This window comes from Hyaena hyaena, unplaced genomic scaffold, assembly GCF_003009895.1.
Source record: "Hyaena hyaena isolate Hyena2069 unplaced genomic scaffold, ASM300989v1 scaffold_1428, whole genome shotgun sequence".
In the NCBI taxonomy this organism is placed as follows: Eukaryota; Metazoa; Chordata; class Mammalia; order Carnivora; family Hyaenidae; genus Hyaena; species Hyaena hyaena.
Genome location: NW_024082051.1, coordinates 21,232 through 46,629, shown reverse-complemented (window position 1 = coordinate 46,629; position 25,398 = coordinate 21,232). Strand labels below are relative to the sequence as shown.

General features: G+C 37.7%; 1 protein-coding gene across 2 annotated transcripts in view; it reads left to right on the top strand.

The window, feature by feature from the left end:
• The window catches only part of UBE2V2 (ubiquitin conjugating enzyme E2 V2), a 58,870-nt gene that overhangs the window by 21,309 nt on the left and 12,163 nt on the right, over positions 1 to 25,398 (top strand). The window contains exons 2-3 of one of the 2 annotated variants that reach the window (XM_039223657.1): positions 6,301 to 6,449; positions 10,976 to 11,101. In XM_039223657.1, the coding sequence (XP_039079588.1) occupies positions 6,301 to 6,449; positions 10,976 to 11,101 (275 nt within the window). The remainder of the gene's footprint in view (positions 1 to 6,300; positions 6,450 to 10,975; positions 11,102 to 25,398) is intronic. The other variant, XM_039223658.1, reaches the window with a different exon arrangement.

The following is a 25,398-nucleotide window of genomic DNA, read 5'->3' as shown; positions in this document are numbered from 1 at the left end:
TTAAATGTGTAGATTACTTTGGGTAGTATAGACATTCTAACAGTGTTTACTTTTCCAGCCTATAACCATGTAGTGCTTTTCCATTTCTTTGTGCCCTCTTCAATTTCTTTCATAAGTCATCTATAGTTTTCATAGTATATATATCCTGTTTCATATGTGCATGTATCTGTTTTGGGGGCTCCCCGCCATTAGTCTGTTGATTTCTGCACTAATTTCACATTATCTTAGTTTCTTTGGCTGATGAGAAAATCTTAATATCTAGGGAAACTATTCCTTCTGTTTTCTTTTTCTTTAAAAAATTTTCTCCAAACTCTTGCCAGAAGAATATTAGAACTGTTTGTCAAGTTCCAGGAACAATGCTATTTGAATTTCAGTTAAATTGAAAGAATCTATAGATTAATTTGAGTACTTAACCTTTGCAATGTTTGTCATGTAGGCAGGTTGCTTTATTTATTCAGGTTTTTGACGTTCTTTACTTATATTTTGTAATTTTTCTCCACTGACAAATTACATATTTTTACCCAGAAACCCTGGATGGTTTCTGTTCTTTATGGTGCATCTGGCAGGTTTCTTCTCTTAGTAGACTTTCCTTGTCCATTCTTTTGGGGTAAGTTGTCCTTTATAGATGCTTCCAGAGGATTTTTCACATTGTATTGTGCCGTCTCTTTATTCATCTTCCTGTCCTAGATTGTAAACTTCTTGAGAGCAAATTAAGCTTTTAGTCTTCCTGGTTTCAGGTGCCTTTCAGTAACTGCATGTAGTGGTAGTCAGTTGCATATTGAGTGAAGGCATGAATGACTACAGTAATGAATGGATGACAAAATATAGGTCTCCTGATACTTTGCTGTTTTACGTGTGTTCCTCTACATGGTATTTTCATAATTTTATTTTTTTGTCCCATTAAGATAACAATGTTAAAACCAAATATTTGACTCTTAAATTTCTGAAAAAGTAAGTCATTATTCATATCGCTTTTATAAATTCTTCTATTAATATATGATTTTAAGTGCTGCAAAACTATAAATTTCTTGGACTTAAATTTTAATACTTTCTTTACAATATTTTTGCTTATATGGCAAATTTCAACAATGAGTGGGTTTTGGTAAATATCTGTTTTAAGTTGTACATATTCTGTAGTCTCCCTGCTTTTTTTTTTAATCCATAGGGCTTCTATTTCTATTTTTTTAATTTTAGAGAGGGGGAGAGAGCACAAGCAGGAAGAGGGGAAGAAGGACAGAGAGAATCTTTAAAAAGCAGGCTCCACGCTTAGTGCTGAGCTGGATGTGGGGCTTGATCCCACAGCCTCTGGGATCATGACCTGAGCCCAAACCAGGAGTCAGACATTCAGCTGACCAAAGCCCTCAACCCGGGCACCCCTTCCGTTCTTTTTTAAGTTTTCTGGATTTTGGGGTGCCCAGAGGCTCAGTTGGTAGAGCATGTGACTCTTGATCTTGGGGTCATGAGTTCAAGCCCCACACTGGACATATAGCTTACTTTAAAAGAATAAAAATGAATAAAATTTTCGGGATTTTGAGATGCACTGTACAGTGACAGTTTGTACCTGTGCTGGGAAAGCTGATTTTTAGTTTTGACTAAGCTACTAGCTTGCAGTGGTCTTGGTCTTTGTAAAATGTTGATTAGCTGTCCATCATACCTCAAAAAGACTTTTTACTTTCAGATAGATGGCTGTATGAGAAAGTAATTTGAAAAATACAAAATGCTCCGTTATTTCCACGGATAGGAGTATTTTGCTTTGAGCACACCCAGTATGTGACATATGGAAAGATTCTTTTTTTTTCCTGTAATGTTTGTTTATTTGCTTTGAGAGAGAGAGAGTACGCGCATGCATGCAGGAGCGCCGGCCCCTGCGAGCAGAGAGGGGCAGAGAATCCTAGTCAGGCTCTGTGTAGTTTATTTCATTGATAGAGGTATTTTCCTTTAATTTTTGAGTAGTTGATGATTCCCTTAGTCAAGCCTCCCTACCTGTTCCCCCCAAACAAGACTAGTATTATTCATTGGGGCATTTTAAGATGGCACTTGATTATATTTGCCATAGAAATAAGATTGTAGGTAGGGGAAAAAGGAAGTTACAAAAGTATGAGTCATGAAGTCATTTTGGAGAAAAAAGCATGGATACCGTATATTTTGTATGGAAAATAATCTGAAGAGAAATACACTAAAATAGTAACAATAATTATTTTTGAATTTTAGGGACTTTTGTACATCTTAGACTGTTCACTGTCAGGTAGAACTCTCTAACTATACTACCTCTTGTCTTTTTTTGTGTCATTTTAGAACTTTCTTAATTTAGATGATTAATTGCAAACTGATAGTGAATTTGCTTTGCTATTGTTTCTCATGTTTGTATGGCTGGATGGATAGATATTATTACTAATCAGGGTCTTAGACTTTTTTCCTTGTAACTTGAAAAGGGTAAAAATTTATGAGTTAAAATTAAGAAGTCTCTTTCCTTAATAAACATTGCATGGCAAGATTGATTCTAGTCCTAATTTGGCAGTCTGTATGCCTTTATTTTTGGATCATGGGAATTAAAGGCAAGTGATATGCAATTTGATATCCTTCACGTTTAAAACTGGAAGCATGTTTTTTAGGCTCTTTGCATTCGGAGTTTTGGTTATGAATGTCATTATTTTTGGTCTTATTTCCCAGGAATGCAGATTCTTGTAATGTACTAAAGAGGAAACTAGATTAGTGGAAAAGCCTAGAGAAGGTTTTTGACTTGGTGTGTCAATAGTTAAGTGATTTTAGGATTATCACCCAACTTTTACTGGTGATAATTTTATTTCCTCTAAAGTGTTAGGTTTTTGGGGCACCTGTGTGGCTCAGTCGGTTAAGCATCCGACTTCAGCTCAGGTCGTGATCTCATGGTTCGTGGGTTTGAGCCCCGTGTTGGACTCTCTGCTGACAGCTAGGTCAGAGCCTGGAGCCTGTTTCAGATTCTGTGTCTCCCTCTCTCTCTGACTCTCTCCTTCTCATGCTGTCTCTCTGTCTCTCTCTCTGAAATAAATAAAAACGTTAAAAAATTTTAAATTGTTAGGTTTTGGACTGGATGATCTTTGGTTTTCTTCTGGACCAAAAGTTGACAGCATTTTAAAAGTTTCAGCTTTTAAAAGAAAGGGTGGATTTATGGGTTACTCTTGTTTTTTTTTTTCCTTTTAATGAAGATCCAAGGCTAACAGAATAAAATAGTTTAAACTTAACAACACACACAGACATATAGGAAAAAGACAAGCGGAACTATAGAAAAAGGCTCGTATATGGCGAGAGATCCAGAGGGAGCTTCAGTACACGCTTCAGTTTTCATAGAGCAACATCCCCATCTGGTGGCCTTTATTTCTTCACAGACATTGGTTGGGTGAAATAAAACCAGAGTACTGTACCCCTGAATTTGAAAATATGAGTCAGTGTTTTTTGTATTCTTTTTTTGTCTTATACGTTAAAAGCAGAATTATCTTAGCTGCTATAATTTTTTAAATGTTAACATTGTCAGTAATTACCTGTTAATCTTAAAATTATTTCCCCAAAATGTAATATAAAGAAATAGTGAAAAGTTTAGCAGTAACTAGGTTTATCACTTTAAGGTACTTATATAAAAAGAAACCTTATAGTTCACTTTGTAGTTTTGGATGCTCATAAAGGTCACTTGATTGAGCTGTTTATAAATAGGCAACAAAATTCAGTGCAAATTTAGAATAATTCTTGGGGAATGACTTCATAATGGTAAGGATAATCACGCTGATTTAAGGTTATTTCAGAAAGGAATTCAGTAGCAGTGTATTGTGGAGGTCATGACAATATAACTACAGGAAAATAGCAGCTGTCCTGATGTTAGGTGAATAGAAACTTACAGCTTAGGGTACAGCTTCTAGGGGCCACCCTACAGTTTTGTACAAAAAGCTTTTATTCTCACATAGCCCAGATGGAGGTGAATGGAAGTTTTATGTAATTCTGTCTAATACAAACACTAAAATGATCATCATAGTCAACATTTATTGTGTTTAAGATGGATTACCTTGTTCATTTAAAACAATTTTTTAAATGTTTTATTTATTTCTGAGAGAGAGACAGGGTGAGCAGGGAAGGGTCAGAGAGAGAGGGAGATAGAGAATCTGAAGCAGGCTCCAGGCTCTTGAGCTAGCTGTCAGCAGAGAGTCCGACGTGGGGCTCAAACCCATGAACCATGAGATCACAACCTGAGCTGAAGTCGGATGCTTAACAGACTGAGCCACCCAGGCACCCCTTACCTTGTTTAATTAAAAAAAATTTTTTTAATGTCTTATTTATTTCTGAGAGAGAGAGAGACAGACAGACAGTGTGAGAAGGGGAGGGTCAGAGAGAGGGAGACACAGCATCTGAAACCGGCTCCCGGCTCTGTCTGAACTGGCTGTCAGCATAGAGCCTGACGCGGGGCTCAAACCCACAAACTGTGAGATCATGACCTGAGCCGAAGTCAGACGCTTAACCAACTAGTCACCCAGGCGACTCTGCCTTGTTTAATTTTGACAGTGATTCTGTGAGGTAGGATGAAAAAACAGGGCTGGGAGTCACATGTCAAGTGGTTAGCAGAACTGGACTTCTGGGAAGGCAGATTCCTGGATCTGTGACAGAATACGCTACTTGCGTAGTTTGTACTGCTATGCAACGATGTAAAAGTGGTTTTGGTCTAGAAAATCGGACTTTAGTACTGGATCTGCCTCTTACAGCTGTATGACCTTGGGTAGGTCACATAACTTCTTCATAACCCCAATTTCCACAACTGTAAAATGGGTGCTTTTAGAATTAAAGGAGAGATAATATGTCTAAAGTAGAACAATATATGTTCAACAAATGGTTATTAATAATCATAGTAGTTGAAATAATGACTATTTTTGTTTTTTGTGATTTGTGAAAGCTCTATAATTTCTGTAGTCAAATGCTCTAACCCTGAGCTATACCCCCTAAAGCTCTATATTTCTGTGGCCCAGGATTTTTATACATTTTTTAAATGAAGCACAGTGCATAAAATGGCTAGTGTTCTTTTAATTTACAGTATTTTTATTGCTTTTTTGTTATATGTCCTGCAGGATTACTGTGAATTAGTGATGGATGTTTTGATTTCACCAAGAGTGAGAAGTTATACAAAATGATGACTTTAGAAAAAATATCACCAAAAAAAATTTTTAAACACTAAGAACTGTCACTTCTTTCTGCTTCATAGTCATGTGTGTGTGTGCATGAGGGAGAAGGTGCACGACCACACATGCACCAGCTCCAGAGCCAAAGAGAGAGGCTTCTGAGGGTGTTTACCTAACTTTTCCAAGACTTGTTGGTGGGGCTGGAGGATGTTTCAGTGTAGATGCTTTTGAGAACATGAAAGACCACAAGGTCCATCCTTTGAAGAGGTGAGACCAGTAATTGTAGGAAAGGCTGTGTTCATTTGGAAGAATCCTGGTCGGATTCCAGGGGTTGGAAGTCACAGTCGTGGTGAAGACCAGGTCTGTTGAGAATGAAGGAATGAGAACTGTGAAATGCTAGGTTCTGGGCAGAGAGGAAGACTTCTGTGGTAACATTTTAGAAAATAAAGTAGGATGATGAAGTCTGAAGAAGGGGCGGTATGTGAAGGGCTAGTGGATCATGAAAAATATGCTGGGTTGGGCTGAGGGGTGAAGGGCAGGTCCTAAGAAACTGCAATATCCATAAGGAGAGTTATTCTCAAATCAAGGAACTCCCCAAGTGATGATGAGGCACTGTGTTCACATGGGAGAGGTAAGACCCTTTTGGCTAGGGATGAGAATAGGAAAGGACACTGACTGGGGCCACGGATGGGGCTGCCTCAGCATTCTTGAAAAAAATTGTTCCCTCTAGTGCTTTTTTAAAGATGGAACATAGTTCTGGTCTTTAAGAAGCATTAGAGAGTACATGTTAATGAATTTGAACTTTCTGGTCATGCCCATTTATTTGATGCAGTGTTCTAGGCTTGGAACAGAAATCTCAGTTATGGAAAATATTCATTTTATAATAATTTCCTTGTGATTGATTTATGCCAGGATAACATTGATTTATTAGGAATTTATATACATGTTCTATACTGCAGTTAATATTTGTTACAGTGTTTTCTTTAGTGTTTTCATTTTGAGTGGTTTTTAGATTGAGCATTTTCTGGGGCAGAATGCTTAAAGGGAATTTTGACTTTTTGGTAAATAATTTATAAGGTTTAAACTGGAAAAAGCTGAATTTGAATATATGCAACTCTTGTAATTATGGGCTTTTTACATTTACCATTGACATTCTTTTGTATAGGAGTTAAAGTTCCTCGTAATTTTCGCTTGTTGGAAGAACTTGAAGAAGGACAAAAAGGAGTAGGCGATGGTACGGTTAGCTGGGGCCTTGAAGATGACGAAGATATGACACTTACAAGGTGGACAGGCATGATTATTGGGCCACCAAGGGTCAGTGCTATAAATTATATATTTTTTCCGTTAATATTTATTGTCATTTTAGAGTAAACATTTTATTTAATATTGATATTAAAGTAATTATCACTTCTAATTGAAACAATTCCTCCCCTTTAATTCATTTTGTATACATTTATTGATGCTTCCTGCGTGTAGGGTATAATGCTTGATTTTATGGAGGACTGGGGGGAAAAGATTGATATGGTCGTTGCCGTCAAGGTGTTTGCAGTTGAGTAGAGAAGAAAAACTAATTAAAAATGACAGATTCTAAATATGGCAGAGAAAGTTCACTACGGGACTTTAGAATATGTTTCTTCTAGCTGGAATAATTGAGGAAGGCTGAACAGTGGAGGAAGTTGCCTTTGGAATGAGCCTTAAAGGACTGACTGGTAGGATTTCAGAAGGTGGTGATGGGGATGGAGAACATTCCAGATAGAGAGGAGAAAAGGTGAGGAAATGGAGGGGATACTTGGGAAGAGCAAACAGTATATTTTGACATAACGTGTTACTAACCCGCTCGCTATGTATGTAACCAAGGGTTTCTAAATTGGTTTGTATTAAGTGCACAGTGCTGTTTGCCCTCTTGACATTTGACTTGCCTTGTATATACAATAGGCCTCAATTTCTTTGTTTATAAAATGTAGAGAAAAGCCTATGGTTTTTGCATATTTTCTAGCATTGTTGGCAACAGACCCATTGTATTTTATTTATTTAGGTCTTTCTCAAGCTTATAAAAAAAAAAAAAGCTTATTTTTACTCAAAATCTTTTCCAGACTGGGAAATATTTTTCCACATTTCATTCCTTACTCAAAGATCCCATTTGCTGTACTCCTGGCAGTGAGTCTTTGAAATACATATTGCATAATGTTTTTGACTTGTTGGAAAGAGTACCAGATTGAAGGTTTTCTTTTTTTAGTCTTTGGTTTTGTATCCTATTGGCTACCTGATGAGAGCATTTCAACTGTTTTGCTGTTGGGTACAGTTTAGATGGCCTCTTGATTTTTACAAAAGAAAAATGGATCAAGTAATCAGCAATGTTAACTTTAGAGAGTGAATCACCATATGTTTTATATTTTCTGATATTTCTTTGCAAAATTTGAGCACACTGCTAGCCTGACAAACTCCCATTTCCTTCTACTGCTTTGATTTTTCCATAAGATACTTGAGGAAGGAAATGTAATTTGATGGTTATGATTCTTACTGTGTTTTGTAACTTCATATTTATAATGAAAACCTTGGTTTTCACTGCTTGTGAATATTATTACCATGGTCTGGTTAAAAAAGGTGCTTTAATTATGAACTCTTTATTTCAAGTTTTTATTTATTTATTTTGGGAAAGATAGTGTGAGTGGGGGAGGGAGTGAGGGAGGAAGGAGACAGAGATCCCAAGCAGGCTCTGCTGCCAGCACAGAGCCCCACATGGAGCTTGAAAGTGCGAGATCATGACCTGAGCCGAAACCAAGAGTCGGCGTTTAACCAGCTGAGCCACCCAGGCACCCCTAATTTATGAACATTCTTCTTCTTTTTTTTTTTTTTTTAATGTCTTTTATTTTGAGAGAGAGACAGAGAGTGAGCAGGGGAGGGTCAGAGGAAGACAGAATCTGAAGCAGGCTCCAGGCTCTGAGCTGTCAGCACAGAGTCCAACGTGGGGCTTGAACCCACAGGCTGTGAGATCATGACCTGAGCGGAAATCAGATGCCTAACCGACTGAGCCACCTAGGCGCCCCTAATTTATGAACACTCTTAATGAATAGTTTGAAGATTTGACAGTCTGAACTTGGTAGAGTATAAATTTGAAATTATTTAGATTTAATTTTTCATCTGCCACTACCCCCAGTGGACTTGAAACTTTAGAAATGTTTTAGAACTTGTGTGTGGGTTCCTCAGTGACTTTGTGGGCTGTCCTGGAGCACAGTTCCCAAGTGTGGAAGAGCAGCTCCCACTTACCTCACACCCAGACTAGTTGCCTTTCCTGGTGTCACCCAACTGCAGGAAGCCCACATGTCCAGTCTGTGCCCGGTGCATAGTGTAGGCAGCTCTAGCTTGCAGGGAGGCCGGGGGGGAGGGGGTGGGGGGGGGAAGAGGGGTCGATTTGTTCGAAATGGTTGTGTAGACACAATTCTGCCAATGCACATGCTGGACTGCTATTCATCAGTCTTTCTTCCTTCCTTCCCTTTTTTTTTTTTATTTTTTTTAATTTTTGGACATTTTTATCTTTGAGAAAGAAAGAGATGGAGTATGAGCAGGAGAGAGGCAGAGAGGGAGGGAGACACAGAATCTAAAGCAGGCTCCAGGCTCTGAGCTGTCAGCACAGAACCCGATGTGGGGCTTGAACCCACGAACCTTGAGATTTTGGCCTGAGCTGAAATCAGGTGCTTAACTGACCGAGCCCCCCCAGGCCCCTGGGCCTTCCCCTTTCTGAGAGTAGTCGTCTTGAAGGTTCTTCTTACTTCCTTTGGAAGCAAGAAAGGGGCAAGAGGGGAGCACCTTACAAAGGCACAGCCAGTGAGTTTTCTGCCTTCTGTCACCATCTTTCAACTTCCTCAGAGACGTGTGGAACCCAGTGAGGGTGAGGGCTTGTGCACTCATTCAGTTGCCTTTTAATAAAACCTGCAGGAGTTACTGTCTCACCTTAGTTGTTTTCTCTTTAGGAGGTGCTGTATTTAGAGTAGTTTGTCCCGAGCTTCAGGTATCTACATCTAACCAGCATAATGGGAAAATTTTTACCTTATTATACTTTTACTTGGTTACGGGTTTTTGAATTTTTTAATGCATTATTAAGATCCCTCATTTTTTTTTGTTATTCTAGTGCTTTGATCAGCAATTTTGTTTTTCCATACATGTTTGTGTTTTAAATTTTCTGAAACAATATTTTTTTAGCATTAGAGGTTTAGTGACTTTTCCAAGTTTTCCTTATAAGGTAAATGGAGCTACTATGCCTATTAAATTTGGAGAATTAAGTGACTTAATAATTAGACAATAGGAAAGTACCTGACTATAGTATATATTTTGTAAATATTTCTCTTTTTACTGTTTTTTATTTTATTATTGATTAGATAACAGAAGATGTGGCTGTTTTTTTTTTTTTTAATTTGAAGTGATAAAATTAGACCAAGGTGTCCTGAGTTAAGATGATGTTTACTCTAAAAACCTAGCTTAGAGTTTTTTAACTTAATTTTAAAAAGTTGAGGTATAATTTACATGTAGGAGATGCACAATTTTACCATGAGTTTCCACAAATGTACCTTGTTGCCTATATTCCTGTCTGGATATAGACTATTTCAGTCAGCTGTGCCCTTTCCCACCTCCCCCCAGCCACTGCTCCTCACTCAGGAGCGGTTTTGCATGTTGTAGAATTTTGTGTAAGTGGAATCTTGCAGTGTGTGTATTTACCGGTTTGCTTATTGTGACTCAGCACAATGTCTCAGATTTTGTTGTGTTGTTCCATACAGTAGTAGTAGTGTTTCATTTCATTACTGAGTAGTATTTTACTGTATGGATATATACCATAATGTATTTATCAGTTGTGTTCATGGTATTTGGATTTTATCTACTTTGTGGTTATTTGAAATAAAGCTGCTATGAGCATTCTTTTAAAAGTCTTTTGTGAACATGCTTGTTTCCATTTTTTTTTTTTTTTTTTTTTTGATAAAATGCCTGGGAATGGAATTGCTACATCATAGGGTAGGTAGGTATACACTTAATTATCTTTATAAGAAAATGCCAAATTGTTTCCTAAATGGTTGTACCATCCTCTACTCACAGTGAAGTTTGAGAGTTCTGGTTGTTTCCACATACTTTGAGTATTTTTAACATTATAGTATTTCTTGAGGGCTATTACTCTTATTTTTAGTATTTATTTATTAAAGTATTTATTTTGAGAGAGAAAGAAACCGAGGGAACAGGGGAGGGGCAGAGAGAGGAGAGAGAATTCGAAGCAGGCAGCATGGAGCCTGACATGGGTCTCAAACCCATCAACTGTGAGATCATGACCTGAGGCGAAACCAAGAGTTGGACCCTTAAACAACTGAGCCACCCATGTGCCCCCATTGTTCTTATTTCTTAAAGCAAATTTTGTAGAGAGGTTAATGTGCATCCAGATTGAAGTACTACAGACTGGATGATTTCCTTGAGATCTCTCTGATGTTAGTCCTTTCTGTACATATCCAAATACTGGGCATGTTAATGGATGTGGGCTGTTAAACTTGGTGGACTTTCATACAGGTGGTTCTTTTTAAGTGTTGAAATAATATGTACAAGATTGTTGCATAAATTTTAAATTACAGTAGTTTAATATCCCAGATCTGACTCCACTTGGGAATGAATAGTTCTTACTTAAGGGAAAGGAAGCTGTGGATCAATTTGGGTAAGTGAAATCTATAGATGGTTTGCTTATCAAATAAATTTGAATGTAAAAAAAAATAAATTATTTATCATAAAGTAATATTAAATATATTCATATTGTACTTTTCCTCTTTATTAGCTGTTGAATATTATTATATATATTTTTTGCCTTCCAGACAAATTATGAAAACAGAATATATAGCCTGAAAGTAGAATGTGGACCTAAATACCCAGAAGCTCCTCCATCAGTTAGATTTGTAACCAAAATTAATATGAATGGAATTAATAATTCCAGTGGAATGGTAAGTCATTTTTATAAAATAATATATAGTCAGGAGAAAGTTAAAATACAAAACGGACCTTTGTTTAGCTGAAAGTCTAAAAGAAATATATCTTCTGTTTTCCTCTTATAAATCAACCTGTCTGTAAAAAACCCTTATATGCCAGCCTAGATAGATGTGATGACAGCAGTTCTCTTAAGGGTTTTATTAATTGCTTCAGTAGTCATATTTTAGTTGAATCCTTATTTGGTGAAATCTCTTTGAATATTATTTTTTTTTCATATTTTAAAAGATTTATTCAAACTTTAATCATTTTAATATTAAACCAAACTAAAAGTAAATAATGATTCAATCAACCATACTGGTGTTTTGAAATGAAATTAGTGATAGGTCTACTTAACGGAGAGCCATTCATAGAAGAATCATTTAAGTTCACAAGGATAACCATGACAAGGCCTGTGACTTCAGGCTTACTTTATTCCCAGTGTTCAGATGTTTACTTCGTAGGCCTTCAATCTGCTTTTAGACATGATGTAATTAGAAGTAACACTGCCAAATCAATTTTAAAAATCCAATCATGGTAATATTTTGGAATATGTCCAGATGATTAATATTTGAATGAACCATTTAATAGCCTGGCTATTTTGCTATTGTGTTGCAAATTAAGCCATTAATGAGAGGTCAGGTTTTGATATGCCCAATGGTTCACTTTGTTTTTGTTTTTTTTTAAAATATATATATTTTTTTTTCTGCTTTGTCAAGAAAGGTAAAATTTTATTGAATATACTCTGTTTTAAGCTTTCTTTTTTTTTCTCTTAACAAATAGTTTATTGTCAAATTAGTTTCCACATAACACCCAGTGCTCATCCCCACAAGTGTGAATGTTATTATTTTTTAAGGTTAAGGTACATTTGGTGAGATCGAAAGGATGAATATTCATGAAGGGGAGGCTTTGAGGAACAAGTGTGTCTATATTAGAACAAACAGTCACGGTTGAGCATTGTTGTCTGTTTAAAGCAAATAAACCACAATGACATGCTCTTCCTGGAAGTTAGTGGAAAGGCTGAATTTCCAGTCTGGTTGGGTTGTTAAGGCTCATGTTAAGACTTAACTCTAGCCTCTTGCTATGCCATGTTGAGAGAACACTCACATGCAAAATGTATGTTAAGAAGTGTAATAACATAATAATAATAAAATGAACATCATCTATCTTAGGAAACAGAACATTATCAATATCCTTAACTTCTTGTGTGCTCCTCCCCATCCCTGTGTTCCTTTTCCTCACTAGTGTAATTAACGTCTTAAAACTATTCTTTTATATACCCCCCTTTTTTTGTATAATTTTACCCAGTGTATCATGTGTGTACACCTAGCCTCCCTCTCTCTTTCCTATCTATTTATATACCCGCCTTATCTATCATCTGTTAAAAACCATGAGTTTATACCAACACACTATTCCAACACAGTAGAGTTTATTCCATATTTCATCTGTCACACATTTGTAATTCTCTCTGGCAACAAATTGAACCTTGTATACGTAAAGCCAACCCTCTAGCCCCCAATCTCAGTCTAGTGTGCAGACCCACAGCTAGGCTCCAGAATGGCTGGTGCCTCCCTGCTGAATGTGCTGGATTAAAATTTTTTCATTCTATTTTTTTTTTTAATGTTTTATTTATTTCTAGGAGAGAGAGAGAGACAACGTGAGCAGGGGAGGGTCAGAGAGAGAGGGAGTCACAGACTCTGAAACAGGCTCCAGGCTCTGAGCTGGCAGTCAGCACAGAGCCCGACGCGGGGCTCAAACCCACGAACCGTGAGATCATGACCCAAGCGAAAGTCGGACGCTTAACCAACTAAGCCACCTAGGCGCCCCTTTTTCATTCTATTTTTGTTGTTTCAGTGGTTATACTAGAACTTACAGTGTGCATACCTAAGTATTTCTGTAACAGTAATATTAAGAGATGTGATAGAAGCAGGATTATAAAACATTTTGAACATACATAAGGATATTGTTTAGGGAGTTTCTTTTGCGACACACTGTATTGCTTTTATGAGGTATTTTTGTTAAATTTCTCTACCAGGAGTAGCTGTTCTTCTCAACTGCTGGTTTGCTTTCATATTATAGACTCTGTAAATTAAGTAATTAATGATGGGTTCTGCATTGTTGCAAGAACTAAGAAATTCAGGATTAAATTTCAAACACATCTCTAACAAGTTTATCTGATCTCATGGGTGTCTTGTCCATTTTTGGACATCTTATATTTCTATTTACATTGCCACCAAATGAATGTTGACCATCATCTCTTGTCTTTCAACAACCTCTGTGTTTCTACTTTCTTACCTCCTCCAGTCTTTCCAAAGCAAACAGCCAGAAGGATATTTCTAAAATACAAATTCTGTTATGTCACTTCTGTGCTTTAAGGTCCTTTAATGACTTCACCCACAATGTACATGCTTTTTGCCATGGTTCATTAGGACTCGCAGGGTCCACACTGCCCTGCACACCTTTCATTTTGCCTTAGGACGATTACACTGTTGTTCCTGTCTGAACATCACCCCCACTCTGGCTAATCCTTACAGATTCTTCCTTTTTCAGTGTAAAGGTCACTTTCTTCAAGAAGACTTCCTGGTTCTCCAATCTGAATTCTTTCCCTCCCCCCCCTTTTTTTTTTACCTCTGATAATCTTTCCCTGTGTAGCAGTTTCTGTCAGTTTATTACCACTTTTCTCATTGTTTTCATTTTTGGTGTTTTTTAAAAGAAATAATATATAGACAAGTTTTAGAAAATGATATAACCAACATCATCCATTTTGCCTTGTCAAAAATTAGCATTTTGGTCTTGTTTGTAACAGCCTTTTTTTAAAGAAAGACTATATTATAAGTAGTAACTCTGTGTACCTTTCCCCAGTTTCCCCTTTTACTTTCCTGCGAGGTAGTCTCATCATCTTGAATTTGGTGTTTATCATTTCCATGCATGATTGTTATGCTTTAACTACGCACGTGTGTCGTGTGTGTATACCTCTATATTGTATCATTTTTATGTGGAGTCATGTCTGATTTTTGAGCTTCATCCATGTTGAGTCATTTAGCTTAGATTGTTCCTTTTAATATTCTGTTTTTCACTTGCTGGGCATTTAGGCCGATTTCAGTTTTCACTGAAAAGATTGCTACAGTGGACATTCTTATACAAGTATTCTTCTGCCCTAGAGCAGTGCTTCTTAAGACTTGAGTGTTGATTGGTTGGATGTTGATTCCAATATGTTGTAGATCAGTACTTTTGTAAAATACAATAAAAATTACTAAGAAAATAAAGTAAAACCTTGGATTGCGAGTAACTTGTTCTGTGAGTGTTCTGCAAGATGAGCAAACATTTCTAATAAATTTTAACTTGATAATGAGCAATGTCTTGCAATGCAAGTATTATGTGATGCTGAATGGCACATGACCACCACTGAGCCAATGGTGGTTCTCTCTCTCTCTCTCTCTCTCTCTCTCTCTCTCTCTCTCTCTCTCTCTGTCTCTTTCTCACTGTGGGATTGTGGGTGATTGTCTTCCATGCTTGGATGCTCAGTTTCAGGCCGTGGTGTTTGGCAGAAATCAGTGATTTTTCAGAACGTTGGAAGGTGCCCACAATTGGCACTAGTGTATTTTTTGTCACTTCAAAGCACCTATGGACAGTCCTTTGCTTTTCCAGACAAAAGTGAGCTTAGAAATGCTTTGCTTCATTCTAGGTCAGGCTGCCAGCAGATATAGACCCTTTCCTTTACTGCCTTAGTGCCAGTTACATTAAATACAGTATATGACAAGAGTTTATTAATACTGTATTGTAGTCACCATCTGTTAGTGATGGTGAAAGTCATCCTACACAATAACCCTCCTCTCTTGTCTCCCTCACACCAGCCATGAAAGTTTTCAAAGGTAAGTGCAGGTTAATTTGTTTATTTTTGTTTATATTTTGTATTTTCTTTATTATTTTATATTATCGTAATCATTTTTATATGAATATTTTTGGGTTGTGGAATGAATCATCTGAGTTTCCATTATTTCTTATGGGGAAATTTGATATATAGTTGCTTTGGATTACAAGCACGTTTCTGGAATGAATTATGCTCGCAAGCCAAGGTTTTACTATATAAAGATTTCTTGAACAAAAATTTCTCTGTCAAATTACCATAGAACTCTTGAAACACTCTCCATTTCTATGTCTGTCTTGTGGTGGACCAGCAAAAAAATTAGCTCAAGGCCTGGCATTATTCCATGGAACATACTCTGAGTAGCTCCAGGACAGCCACCTCGAGGTGGAGTATCAGCTGAAGTGTAGGGCTTGCCTTCAGCTTGATTGAATATTGCCAGCTTCCTCTCCACAGGGTTGTATCCGTGTCAGCTGTGTGTCACAGCATTCTGTGATCGTACATTCTCACCAACACTTCATATTGTCAGACTGGGATGGGGATTTGAAAAGAAAAAGGGGCGCCTGGGTGGCTTAGTCGGTTAAGCGTCCGACTTTCGCTTAGATTATGATCTCACGGTTCGTGGGTACGAGCCCCGCGTTGGGCTCTGTGCTGACTGCCAGCTCAGAGCCTGGAGCCTGTTTCAGAGTCTGTGACTCCCTCTCTCTCTGACCCTCTCCTGCTCACGCTGTCTCTCTCTCTCTCTCCTAGAAATAAATAAAACATTTAAAAATTTAAAAAAAAAAAGAAATACTGATTTTAATTAGAATATAGGTGAGTGTATAGGTGAGTTTAGACATAGGGTGAGTACACTGGACAAAGGTTTTTCTTTTGTTTGATATTTAAGAATTTGAAATATTACTTTCATAACTAGTAAATAGATACCTAGCACTTCACACTGACCATTGGTCATGTGCCAGGATAATTTTATATCATTTTGAGGTTATTTAAGTACCTGATAAATTATGGGTGTTGTGGGGCACCTGGGTGGCTCAGTTGGTTGAGCGTCCGACTTCAGCTCAGGTCATGATCACATGGTTTGTGGGTTTGAGCGCCGTGTTGGGCTCTGTGCTGACGGTTAGCTCAGAGCCTGGAGCCTGCTTCAGATTCTGTGTCTCCCTCTCTCTCTGACCCTCCGCTGCTCACACTGTCTCTCTTTCTCTCTCAGAAATAAATAAAACATTAAAAAAGAATTATGGGTGTTGCTTTAGTAATTTTGGTTTGTATTTATTTAATACAGCAAGGCAAAATTATTCCTCATGGGTGGTTAGCACAGTAAAGCATAAATTATAGTGCTTTACTCCGAGAAGTCTCAAGTTTTGAAAGTTACTGTATATTATAGAATAAGATGCAGATTTGTTCTGACAGGATACTTATTTTCCCATGCTCTTTTCTTCCTCCTCTCTCTTCTTCATCATCGTGTGTGTGTGTGTGTGTGTGTGTGTGTGTGTGTGTGTGTGTACTCTGTTGGTATTTCACAGGATTTGCAATCACTTAGGTTTGCTTAACTATCATATCATAGAACTTTATATCTGAAAGTGTTTCTGCTTTGGAAAAAGTCTAGTATTCTTAAACTATGATTTGTTAGTGGAGTCTATTTAAAATAGGCTAAGGGGTTTGCTATTCCTTAAGTTCAAGCATTAGAGGAAGCACTTTAAGTACATCTTAATGTTATAACATCCTTCTTATTGTTTCAATTACTTGTAAGAGAATTATTTAAAAATTATTTTTCTCTTCAATTTTAAGCAGTTTATTGTGATATAATTTTCATGCTATACAGTTCATTCAGAGTGTTTATAATGAAGTATTTTTAAATTTTCACTGGGTTGTGGACCTATTACTACAGTCCAGTTTTAGAATATTTTTGTCCCTCTTTAAGAAAACCCCCTAACATTAGTTGTCAGTTTCTATTCCACCTTCCCATACCTTAAATAACCACTAATATTTCTGTCTTTATAGATTTGCCCATTCTGGACTTTTCATAAATATGGAATCATATAATACATGTACTTTTGGCAACTAGCTTCTTTGAGTTAATGTATTTTTAAGGTTCATCCATGTTGTATCATATTTCAGTACTTTATAACATTTTATTACTGAATAATAATTCCATTATATAGACATATCCATCTCTTTCTTTCTATCTATCTATCTATCTATCTATCTATCTATCTATCACATTTTGTTTATCTAGTCATCACCTGATAGACATTTTAGGTTTTTCTACTTTTGGCTATCATGAATAATGCTGCTGAGAAAATTTGTGAAAAAGATTGTATGGGTGAAACTTTCATTTCTGTTGGATGTATACCTAGAAATTTAATTGCTTGATCCCATTGTGGCTCTGTGTTTAACTCTTTGAGGGATGGCCAGACTCTTTCTTTCTTTCTTTCTACCATTTAATTATTTATTTTTAAATTTAGATCCAAGTTAGTTAGCATATAGTGCAACAATGATTTCAGGAGTAGATTTCTTAATACCCCTTACCCATTTTTAGCTCATACCCCCTCCCACAACCCCTCTAGTAACCCTCTATTTGTTCTCTATATTTAAGAATCTTTCATGTTTTGTTCCCTTCCCTATTTTTTCATTATTTTTGCTTCCCTTGTCTTGTGTTCCATCTGTTTTGTGTCTTAAATTCCTCTTATGAGTGAAGTCATATGATACTTGTTTTTCTCTAATTTCGCTAAGCATGATCCCCTCTAGTTCCGTCCACGAAGTTGCAAATGGCAAGATTTCGTTCTTTTTTGATTTCTGAATAATACTCCATTGTATGTGTGTGTGTGTGTGTGTGTGTATACCACATCTTCTTTATTCATTCATCCGTTGATGGACATTTGGGCTCTTCCCATACTTTGGCTATTGTCGATAGTGTTGCTATAAACACTGGGGTGCAATGTGCCCCTTTGAAACCATACACCTTTATCCGTTGAATAAATACCTAATAGTGTAATTGCTGGGTCAGAGGGTAGTTCTATTTTTAAGTTTTTGAGGAACCTCCATACAGTTTTCCAGAATGGCTGCACCAGTTTGCATTCCCTCCAGCAGTGCAAAAGAGATCTCTTTCTCTACATCCTTGCCAACATCTGCTGTTGCCTGAGTTATTAATGTTAGCCATTCTGACAGGTGTGAGGTGGTATCTAATTGTGGTTTTGATTTGTATTTCTCTGATGGTGAGTGATATTGAGCATCTTTTCATGTGTCTGTTAGCCATCTGTGTGTCTTCTTTGGAGAAGAGTCTGTTCATATCTTTAGCCCATTTTTTCACTGGGTTATATGTTTTTTGGATGTTGAGTTTGATAAGTTCTTTATGGATTTTGGACACTAATCCTTTATCTGATACATTGTTTGCAAATATCTTCTCCCATTCTGTCAGTTCACTTTTAGTTTTGCTGATTGTTTCCTTTGCTGTGCAGTAGCTTTTTATTTTGGCGAGATTCCAATAGTTCATTTTCACTTTTGTTTCCCTTGCCTCCAAAGATGTGTTGAATAAGAAGTTACTGCGGCCGAGGTCAAAGAGGTTTTTGCCTGCTTTCTCCTCGAGGATTTTGATGGCTTCCTGTCTTACGTTTAGGTCTTTCATCCATTTTGAGTTTATTTTCGTGCATGGTGTGAGAAAGTGGTTCAGGTTCATTCTTCTGCATGTCGCTGTCTAGTTTTCCCAGCACCACTTGCTGAAGAGATTGTCTTTTTCCATTGGATAGTCTTTCCTGCTTTGTCAAAGATGAGTTGGCCATACGTTTGTGGGTCCATTTCTGGGTTCTCTATTCTGTTCCAGTGATCTGAGTGTCTGTTTTTATGCCAGCACCATACTGTTTTGATGATTACAGCTTTGTAATGCAGCTTGAAGTCCAGGATTGTGATGCCTCCTGCTTTGGTTTTTTTCAAGATTGTTTTGGCTATTCAGAGTCTTTTCTGGTTACATAAAAATTTTAGGATTGTTTCCTCTAGCTCTGTGAAGAATGTTGGTGTTATTATTTTTTTTTTAATGTTTTTATTTATTTCTAGGAGAGAGACAGAGAGACAGTGTGAGCAGAGGAGGGTCAGAGAGAGAGGGAGTCACAGACTGAAACAGGCTCCAGGCTCTGAGCTGACAGCCAGCACAGAACCCGACGCGGGGCTCGAACCCACGAACTGTGAGATCATGACCTAAGCGAAAGTCGGACGCTTAACCAACTAAGCCACCCAGGCGCCCCTGTTGGTGTTATTTTGATAGGGATTGCACTGAATATGTAGATTGCTTTGGGTAGTATTGACATTTTAACAATATATGTTCCTATCCAGGAGCATGGACTATTTTTCCTTTTTTCTGTGTCTTCTTCAATTTCCTTCATCAGCTTTCTATATAGAAAGTGTGTAGTGTATAGATTTTTCACCTTTGTTATGTTTATTCCTAGGTATTTCATGTTTTTTGGTGCAATTGTAAATGGGATCGATTCCTTGATTTCTCTTCCTGCTGCTTCCTTGTTGGTGTATAGGAATGCAACCAATTTCCGTGCATTGATTTTATATCCTGCCACTTTGCTGAATTCAGTGCTAGCAGTATTTTGGTGGACTCTTTTGGGTTCTCCATATAGAGTATCATGTCATCTGCGAAGAGTGAAAGTTCAACTTCCTCCTTGCCAATTTGGATGCCTTATATTCCTTTGTGTTGTTTTATTGCTGAGGCTAAGACTTTCCAATACTATGTTGAGTAACAGTGGTGAGAGTGGACATCCCTGCCATGTTCCTGACCTTCAGGGGAAAGCTCTCAGTTTTCCCCCATTGAGGATGATATTAGTATTGGGTCTTTCATATATGGCTTTTATGATCTCCAGGTATGATCTTTCTATCCCTACTTCTTGAGGGTTTTTATCAAGAAAGGATGCTATAGTTTGTCAAATGCTTTCTCTGCATCTGTTGAGGTCATGTGGTTCTTGTCCTTTCTTTTATTGATGTGATGAGTCACATTGATTGTTTTGTGGATATTGAACCAGCCTTGCATCCCAGGTATAAATCCCACCCACTTGATTGTGGTAAATAATTCTTTTAATGTATTTTTGGATCCACTTGGTTAGTATCTTGTTAAGAATTGTTGCATCCATGTTCATCAGGGAAATTGTTCTGTAGTTCTCCTTTTTAGTGGCATCTTTGGTTTTGGAATCAAGGTAATGCTGGCTTCATAGAAAGAGTTTGGAAGCTTTCCTTCCATTTCTCTTTTTTGGAACAGCTTCAAATGAATAGGCGTTAATTCTTCTTTAAATGTTTGGTAGAATTCCCTTGGTAGCCATCCAGCCCTGGACTCTTTCTTTTTGGGAGATTTTTTATTACTCATTTGATTCCTTACTGTTTATGGGTCTGTTCAAATTTTCTGTATCTTCCTGTTTCAGTTTTGGTAGTTTATATCTTTCTATGAATTTGTCTATTCCAGATTTCCCATTTTATTTGCCTATAATTACTCATAATCTCTTACTGTTTGTATTTTTGCTATTTTAGTTGTGATTTTTCCTTTCATTCTTGATTTTATTTATTTGGGTCCTTCCCTTTTTATTTTTGATCAGAGTTGTTTGTGGTTTATCAGTTTTGTTAATTCTTTCAAAGAACCAGCTTTTGGTTTCATTGATCTCTTCTACTGTTTTGTTTTGTTTTTATTTCAATAGCATTGCTTTCTGCTGTGATCTTTATTATTTCCTGCCTTCTGCTGTTTTGGGTATTATTTGCTGTTCTTTTTCCAGCTCTTTAAGGTGTAAGGGCAGGTTGTATATCTGAGACCTTTTTTCCTTCTTTAGAAAGGTCCCTATTATGACCACCTTTGCTGTGTCCCAGAGGTTTTGGGCTGTGGTGTTAACATTTTCATTGGCTTCCATGTACTTTAAAATTTCCTCTTAACTTCTTGGTTAGCCTGTTCATTCATTAGTAGGATGTTCTTTAGTCTCTAAGTAGTTGTTATCTTTCTTTTTTTTTTTTTTTTTGTGGTTGATTTCAAGTTTCATAGTGTTGTGGTCTGAAAATATGCACAGTATGATCTCGATCTTTTTGTACTTGTTGAGGGCTGATTTGTGTCCCTGTATGTGGTCTATTCTGGAGAATGTTCCACGTGCACGGGAGAAGAATGTGTATTCTGCTGCTTTAGGATGAAATGTTCTGTATATATCTGTTAAGTCCATTGGTCCAGTGTGTCATTCAAAGCCATTGTTTCTGTGTTGATTTTCTGTTTAGATGATCTGTCCATTGCTATAAGTGGGGGTGTTGAAGTCCCCTACTATTATGGTATTATTATCAATGAATTTATGTTTAGATTAATTTATATATTTGGGTGCTCCACATTTGGAACATAAATGTTTACAGTTGTTAGATCTTCTTGGTGGATAGACCCCTTAATTATGATGTAATTCCTTTCTTCATTCCTTGTCACAATCTTTGTTTTAAAATCTAGATTTTCTGAAATAAGTATGGATACTCTGGCTTTCTTTTGGCGACTATTAACATGATAAATGCTTCTCCATCCCCTTACTTCCAATCTGAAGTTGTCTTTATGGCTAAAATGGGTCTCTTATAAACAGCGTATACATGGATCTTGTTTTCTTACCCTCCTTTCTGTTACCTTATGTCTTTTAATTGGAGCATTTAGTCCATTGACATTTAGAGGGAGTACTAAAAGATATGAATTTATTGCCATTATGTTGCAGTAGAGTTTGTTTCTGGTGGTGTTCTCTGGTCCTTTCTAGTCTTTGTTGCTTTTGTTCTTTTCTGGTTCCCCCCGCCACTGTCTTCTCCCCTTAGAAAGTCCCCCTTAAAATTACTTGCAGGGTTGATTTGGTGGTCCTGAACTCCTTTAATTTTTGTTTGGGAAACTTTATATCCCTTCTTCTGTTTTGAATGACAGCTTTGCTGGATAAAGAATCCTTGGCTGTATATTTTTCTGGTTCTGCACATTGAATATATCATATTACTCCTTTCTGGCCTGCTAAGTTTCTGTGGATAGCTCTGCTGCAAACCTGATTTGTCTTCCCTTGTAGGTTAAGGACTTTTTTTCCCTTATTGCTTTCATGATTCTTTTCCCCTGCCTGAGTATTTTGTGAATTTGACTATGATACGCCTTGTTGATGGTCAGTTTTTGTTCAATCTAATGGGAGTTCTCTGTGCTTCCTGGATTTTGATGTCTGTATCTTTTCATAGGTTAGGAAAGTTTCCTGCTATGATTTGCTTACGTAACCGTTCTATCTCTTTTTCTCTCTGTTCATCTTCTGGGACCCCTGTGATTCTGATGTTACTCCTTTTTAATGAGTCTGGGTTCTCTAATGCATATATTGTGCTCTTTTGCCTTAGATTCTCTCTCTCTCTCTCTTTTTTTCTGCTTCATTATTCTCTATAATCTTGTCTCTGTATCACTGATGCATGCTCCTCTGCTTCAATCCATCCTTGCCACTGTGGCAATCATTCGAGATTGCATCTCAGTTATAGCATTTTTTTATTTCATTCTGACTAGCTTTACTTCTCTTATCTCTACAGAAAGGGATTCTAATCTCTTTTCAACGCCAGCGAGTATTCTCATTATTGTGATTCTAAATATTGATTCGGACATCTTGTTTGTATCTGTGTTGATTACATCCCTGGCTGTCATTTCTTCCTGTTCTTTCTTTTGGGGTCAGTTCCTTCGATTCGTCATTTTGAAGGAAGAAAAGGAATTAATAAAGTAAAAAAGATGAAAATTAAAAACAACACAAAAATATCAAATAAAGGATCCTAGATCCTAGGTGTGTTTTGATAAAAGGGAAAGATAAAAGAAAAAGGGAGGGGGGAAGGAAAATGTTTGAAAATTAGAAAAAATGAATAGAATAAAAAAGTAAAATGAAATGATTGAGGTAAATAGAATATAAAAATTTTACATAATAGTAAAAAGCATAGTAGAAAAAAGCTACATAAAAATCTTTTTAATAAAAATGGAAAATAAAAATAAATTTTTTCTCTTTCTGTATTCAAGAATAAGAAAAGAAAGAGAAAAAAAATTGAATGATGGCCCAGTGAACAGAATCAAATATGATTGAAATTACATCCAGTTTTCTCTAGAACTCAAACTGTGAAGCACTTTATAGTCCATCCAAGCAGGTGGAGAGCCTTGTGGTGGTCCTCAAGAGCACAGTTGGCCAGGTTAGAGAGGTCTTAGTGTAACGGCTGTGTTCTTCACTAGATAGTGCTGCTTAGCCTACTGGGGTGGATTGCTGTGGTGCCCGTGGGCGTGTATGCACATGTGTGGGAGAGGTGAAAATGGCTAACCCAGCTACCCAGGCTCTAGTACCAGAACTCTGGTCTCCCCAACTGGCAATCAAGTACCTCTCCTTTGTTTCTGGCATCTGTCCACTCCCCACTTCTACACTATGACCAAGCTGTGAAGCTACCAGGTGGCACCTCCCTTCTGAGATTTATCTCAGATGCAGCTGTTTCCCAACCCCTCATTTCTGAGGGACTATGGCTTTGACCTGTTCGGATTCTGTGTGAGATGGTCTCACTGAGCAATGGCCAGGTGCTGGCCTGTCCCCAGAAACATTTGCAAGACTGTGCTGCTGTTGCCGCCCAGAGACGGTGGACCAGCCCGCCCCAGAAAAAGTTCACGTGATCGTGTAGCAGACACATTCAGGGATTATGGAAAATCACAACATACATCTGATGCAAGGCTTCACCCTTAACATCCTCGCTCCAACACCAGTTAATGTGGCTGTTCTCTGGGGTCCACTGGGACTTTTGCCTGTGAGGAGTCCGCACATCCTCTACCAAATGTCCTCCCAGCAAGGGAACTGTCTCCCCCCGTGTGGCCCTTGGACCCCTCAGATCTTACTATGTGCTCTCAGGGATTCGCTCTTCCCACCAGAGCACCGCCGTGTATCTAGCTGTGGAGTTTCAGACTCTGCACTCCCCCTGTTTATAGAGTCTTAATGTATTTAAACCCTCTCTGTTCTCCTTTCTCCCTTTTTTGTTGAATCCTTGTGGCTGTTTCTCTTTTTCTCTCCAGCTGCCTTTTTGGGAGGGTTGCTTTTTCTGTACTCTCCCCGCTCTTCTTCCTCTCTCTGCAAGTAAAAACAGCTCTCTGCCCTCCATGGTTTCTCTCTTCTCCAGTTCACCTCTCCATTCTGTGTTCTTGCTGAGTTCTGTTGTTCAGGTTGTGCAGATCGTTGTGTTAATTTTCAAATCAGTTATCTAGGTGCGCAAAATTGTCTTTAGTGTTGATCTGGCTGCATTTCAGGGACAAGAGATGCAAAGAAAAACCTTACATGCCCTTCTGCCATCTTGGCCCCTCTCCTAGACTGTTTTTCAAAGTGGACAAAACATCTTGCATTCTTTCCAACAGTGTATATGGGTTCCAACTTTTCCACATCCTTGTCAACACCTATTACTGTGTGTCTTTTTGATTATAGTCATCCAAAGTGGGCATAGACTGGTATTTCATTGAGGTTTAGATTTGCAATTCCAGGATTAAGCTAATGATGCTGAGCATCTTTTCACATACTTATGGGCCATTTCGTATCTTTGGAGAAATGTCTATTCAGAACCTTTTTTTTTTTAAGTGGTTTATTTTTTATTAAAAAAATTTTTTCTTTCATAGTTTATTGTCAAGTTAGTTTCCATATAACACCCAGTGCTCATCCCAACAAGTGCCCTCCTCCATGCCCATCATCCCCCTTCCCCTCTCACCCACCCCCATCAGCCCTCAGTTTGTTCTCAGCATTCAAGAGTCTCTCAAGGTTTGCCTCCCTCCCTCTCCCCAACTAGTTTTCCACTTCTCCTCCCCCAGGGTACTCTGTTAAGTTTCTCCTGATCCACTTACAAGTGAAAACATATGGTATCTGTCTTTCTCTGCCTGACTTACTTTGCTCAGCATAAAACCCTCAACTTCCATCCACGTTGCTACAAATGGGCCAGATTTCATTCTTTCTCATTGCCATGTAGTATTCCATTGTATAGATAAACCACATCTTTTTTTTTAATCTTTGTTTATTTTTGAGAGAGAGAGAAAGAGCATGAGTGAGTGGGAGAGGGGCAGAGAGAGAGAGAGACAGAATCTGAAGCAAGCTCCAGGCTCTGAGCTGTCAGCACAGAGCCCAATGTGGGGCTTGAACTCATGAACTGCAAGATCATGACCTGAGCAAAAGTCAGACATTTAACCGACTGAGCCACCGGGGCTCCCCTAAACAACATCTTGATCCATTCCTCAGTTGTTGGACACTTAGGCTCTTTCCATGATTTGGCTATTGTTGAAAGTGCTGCTATGAATATTGGGATACATGTACCTCTGTACATCAGCACTCCTGTATCTCTTGGGTAAATTCCTAGCAGTACTATTGCTGGGTCCTATTGGAGTTCTACTGTTAATTTTTTTTTTTTTTTTTTTTTTTT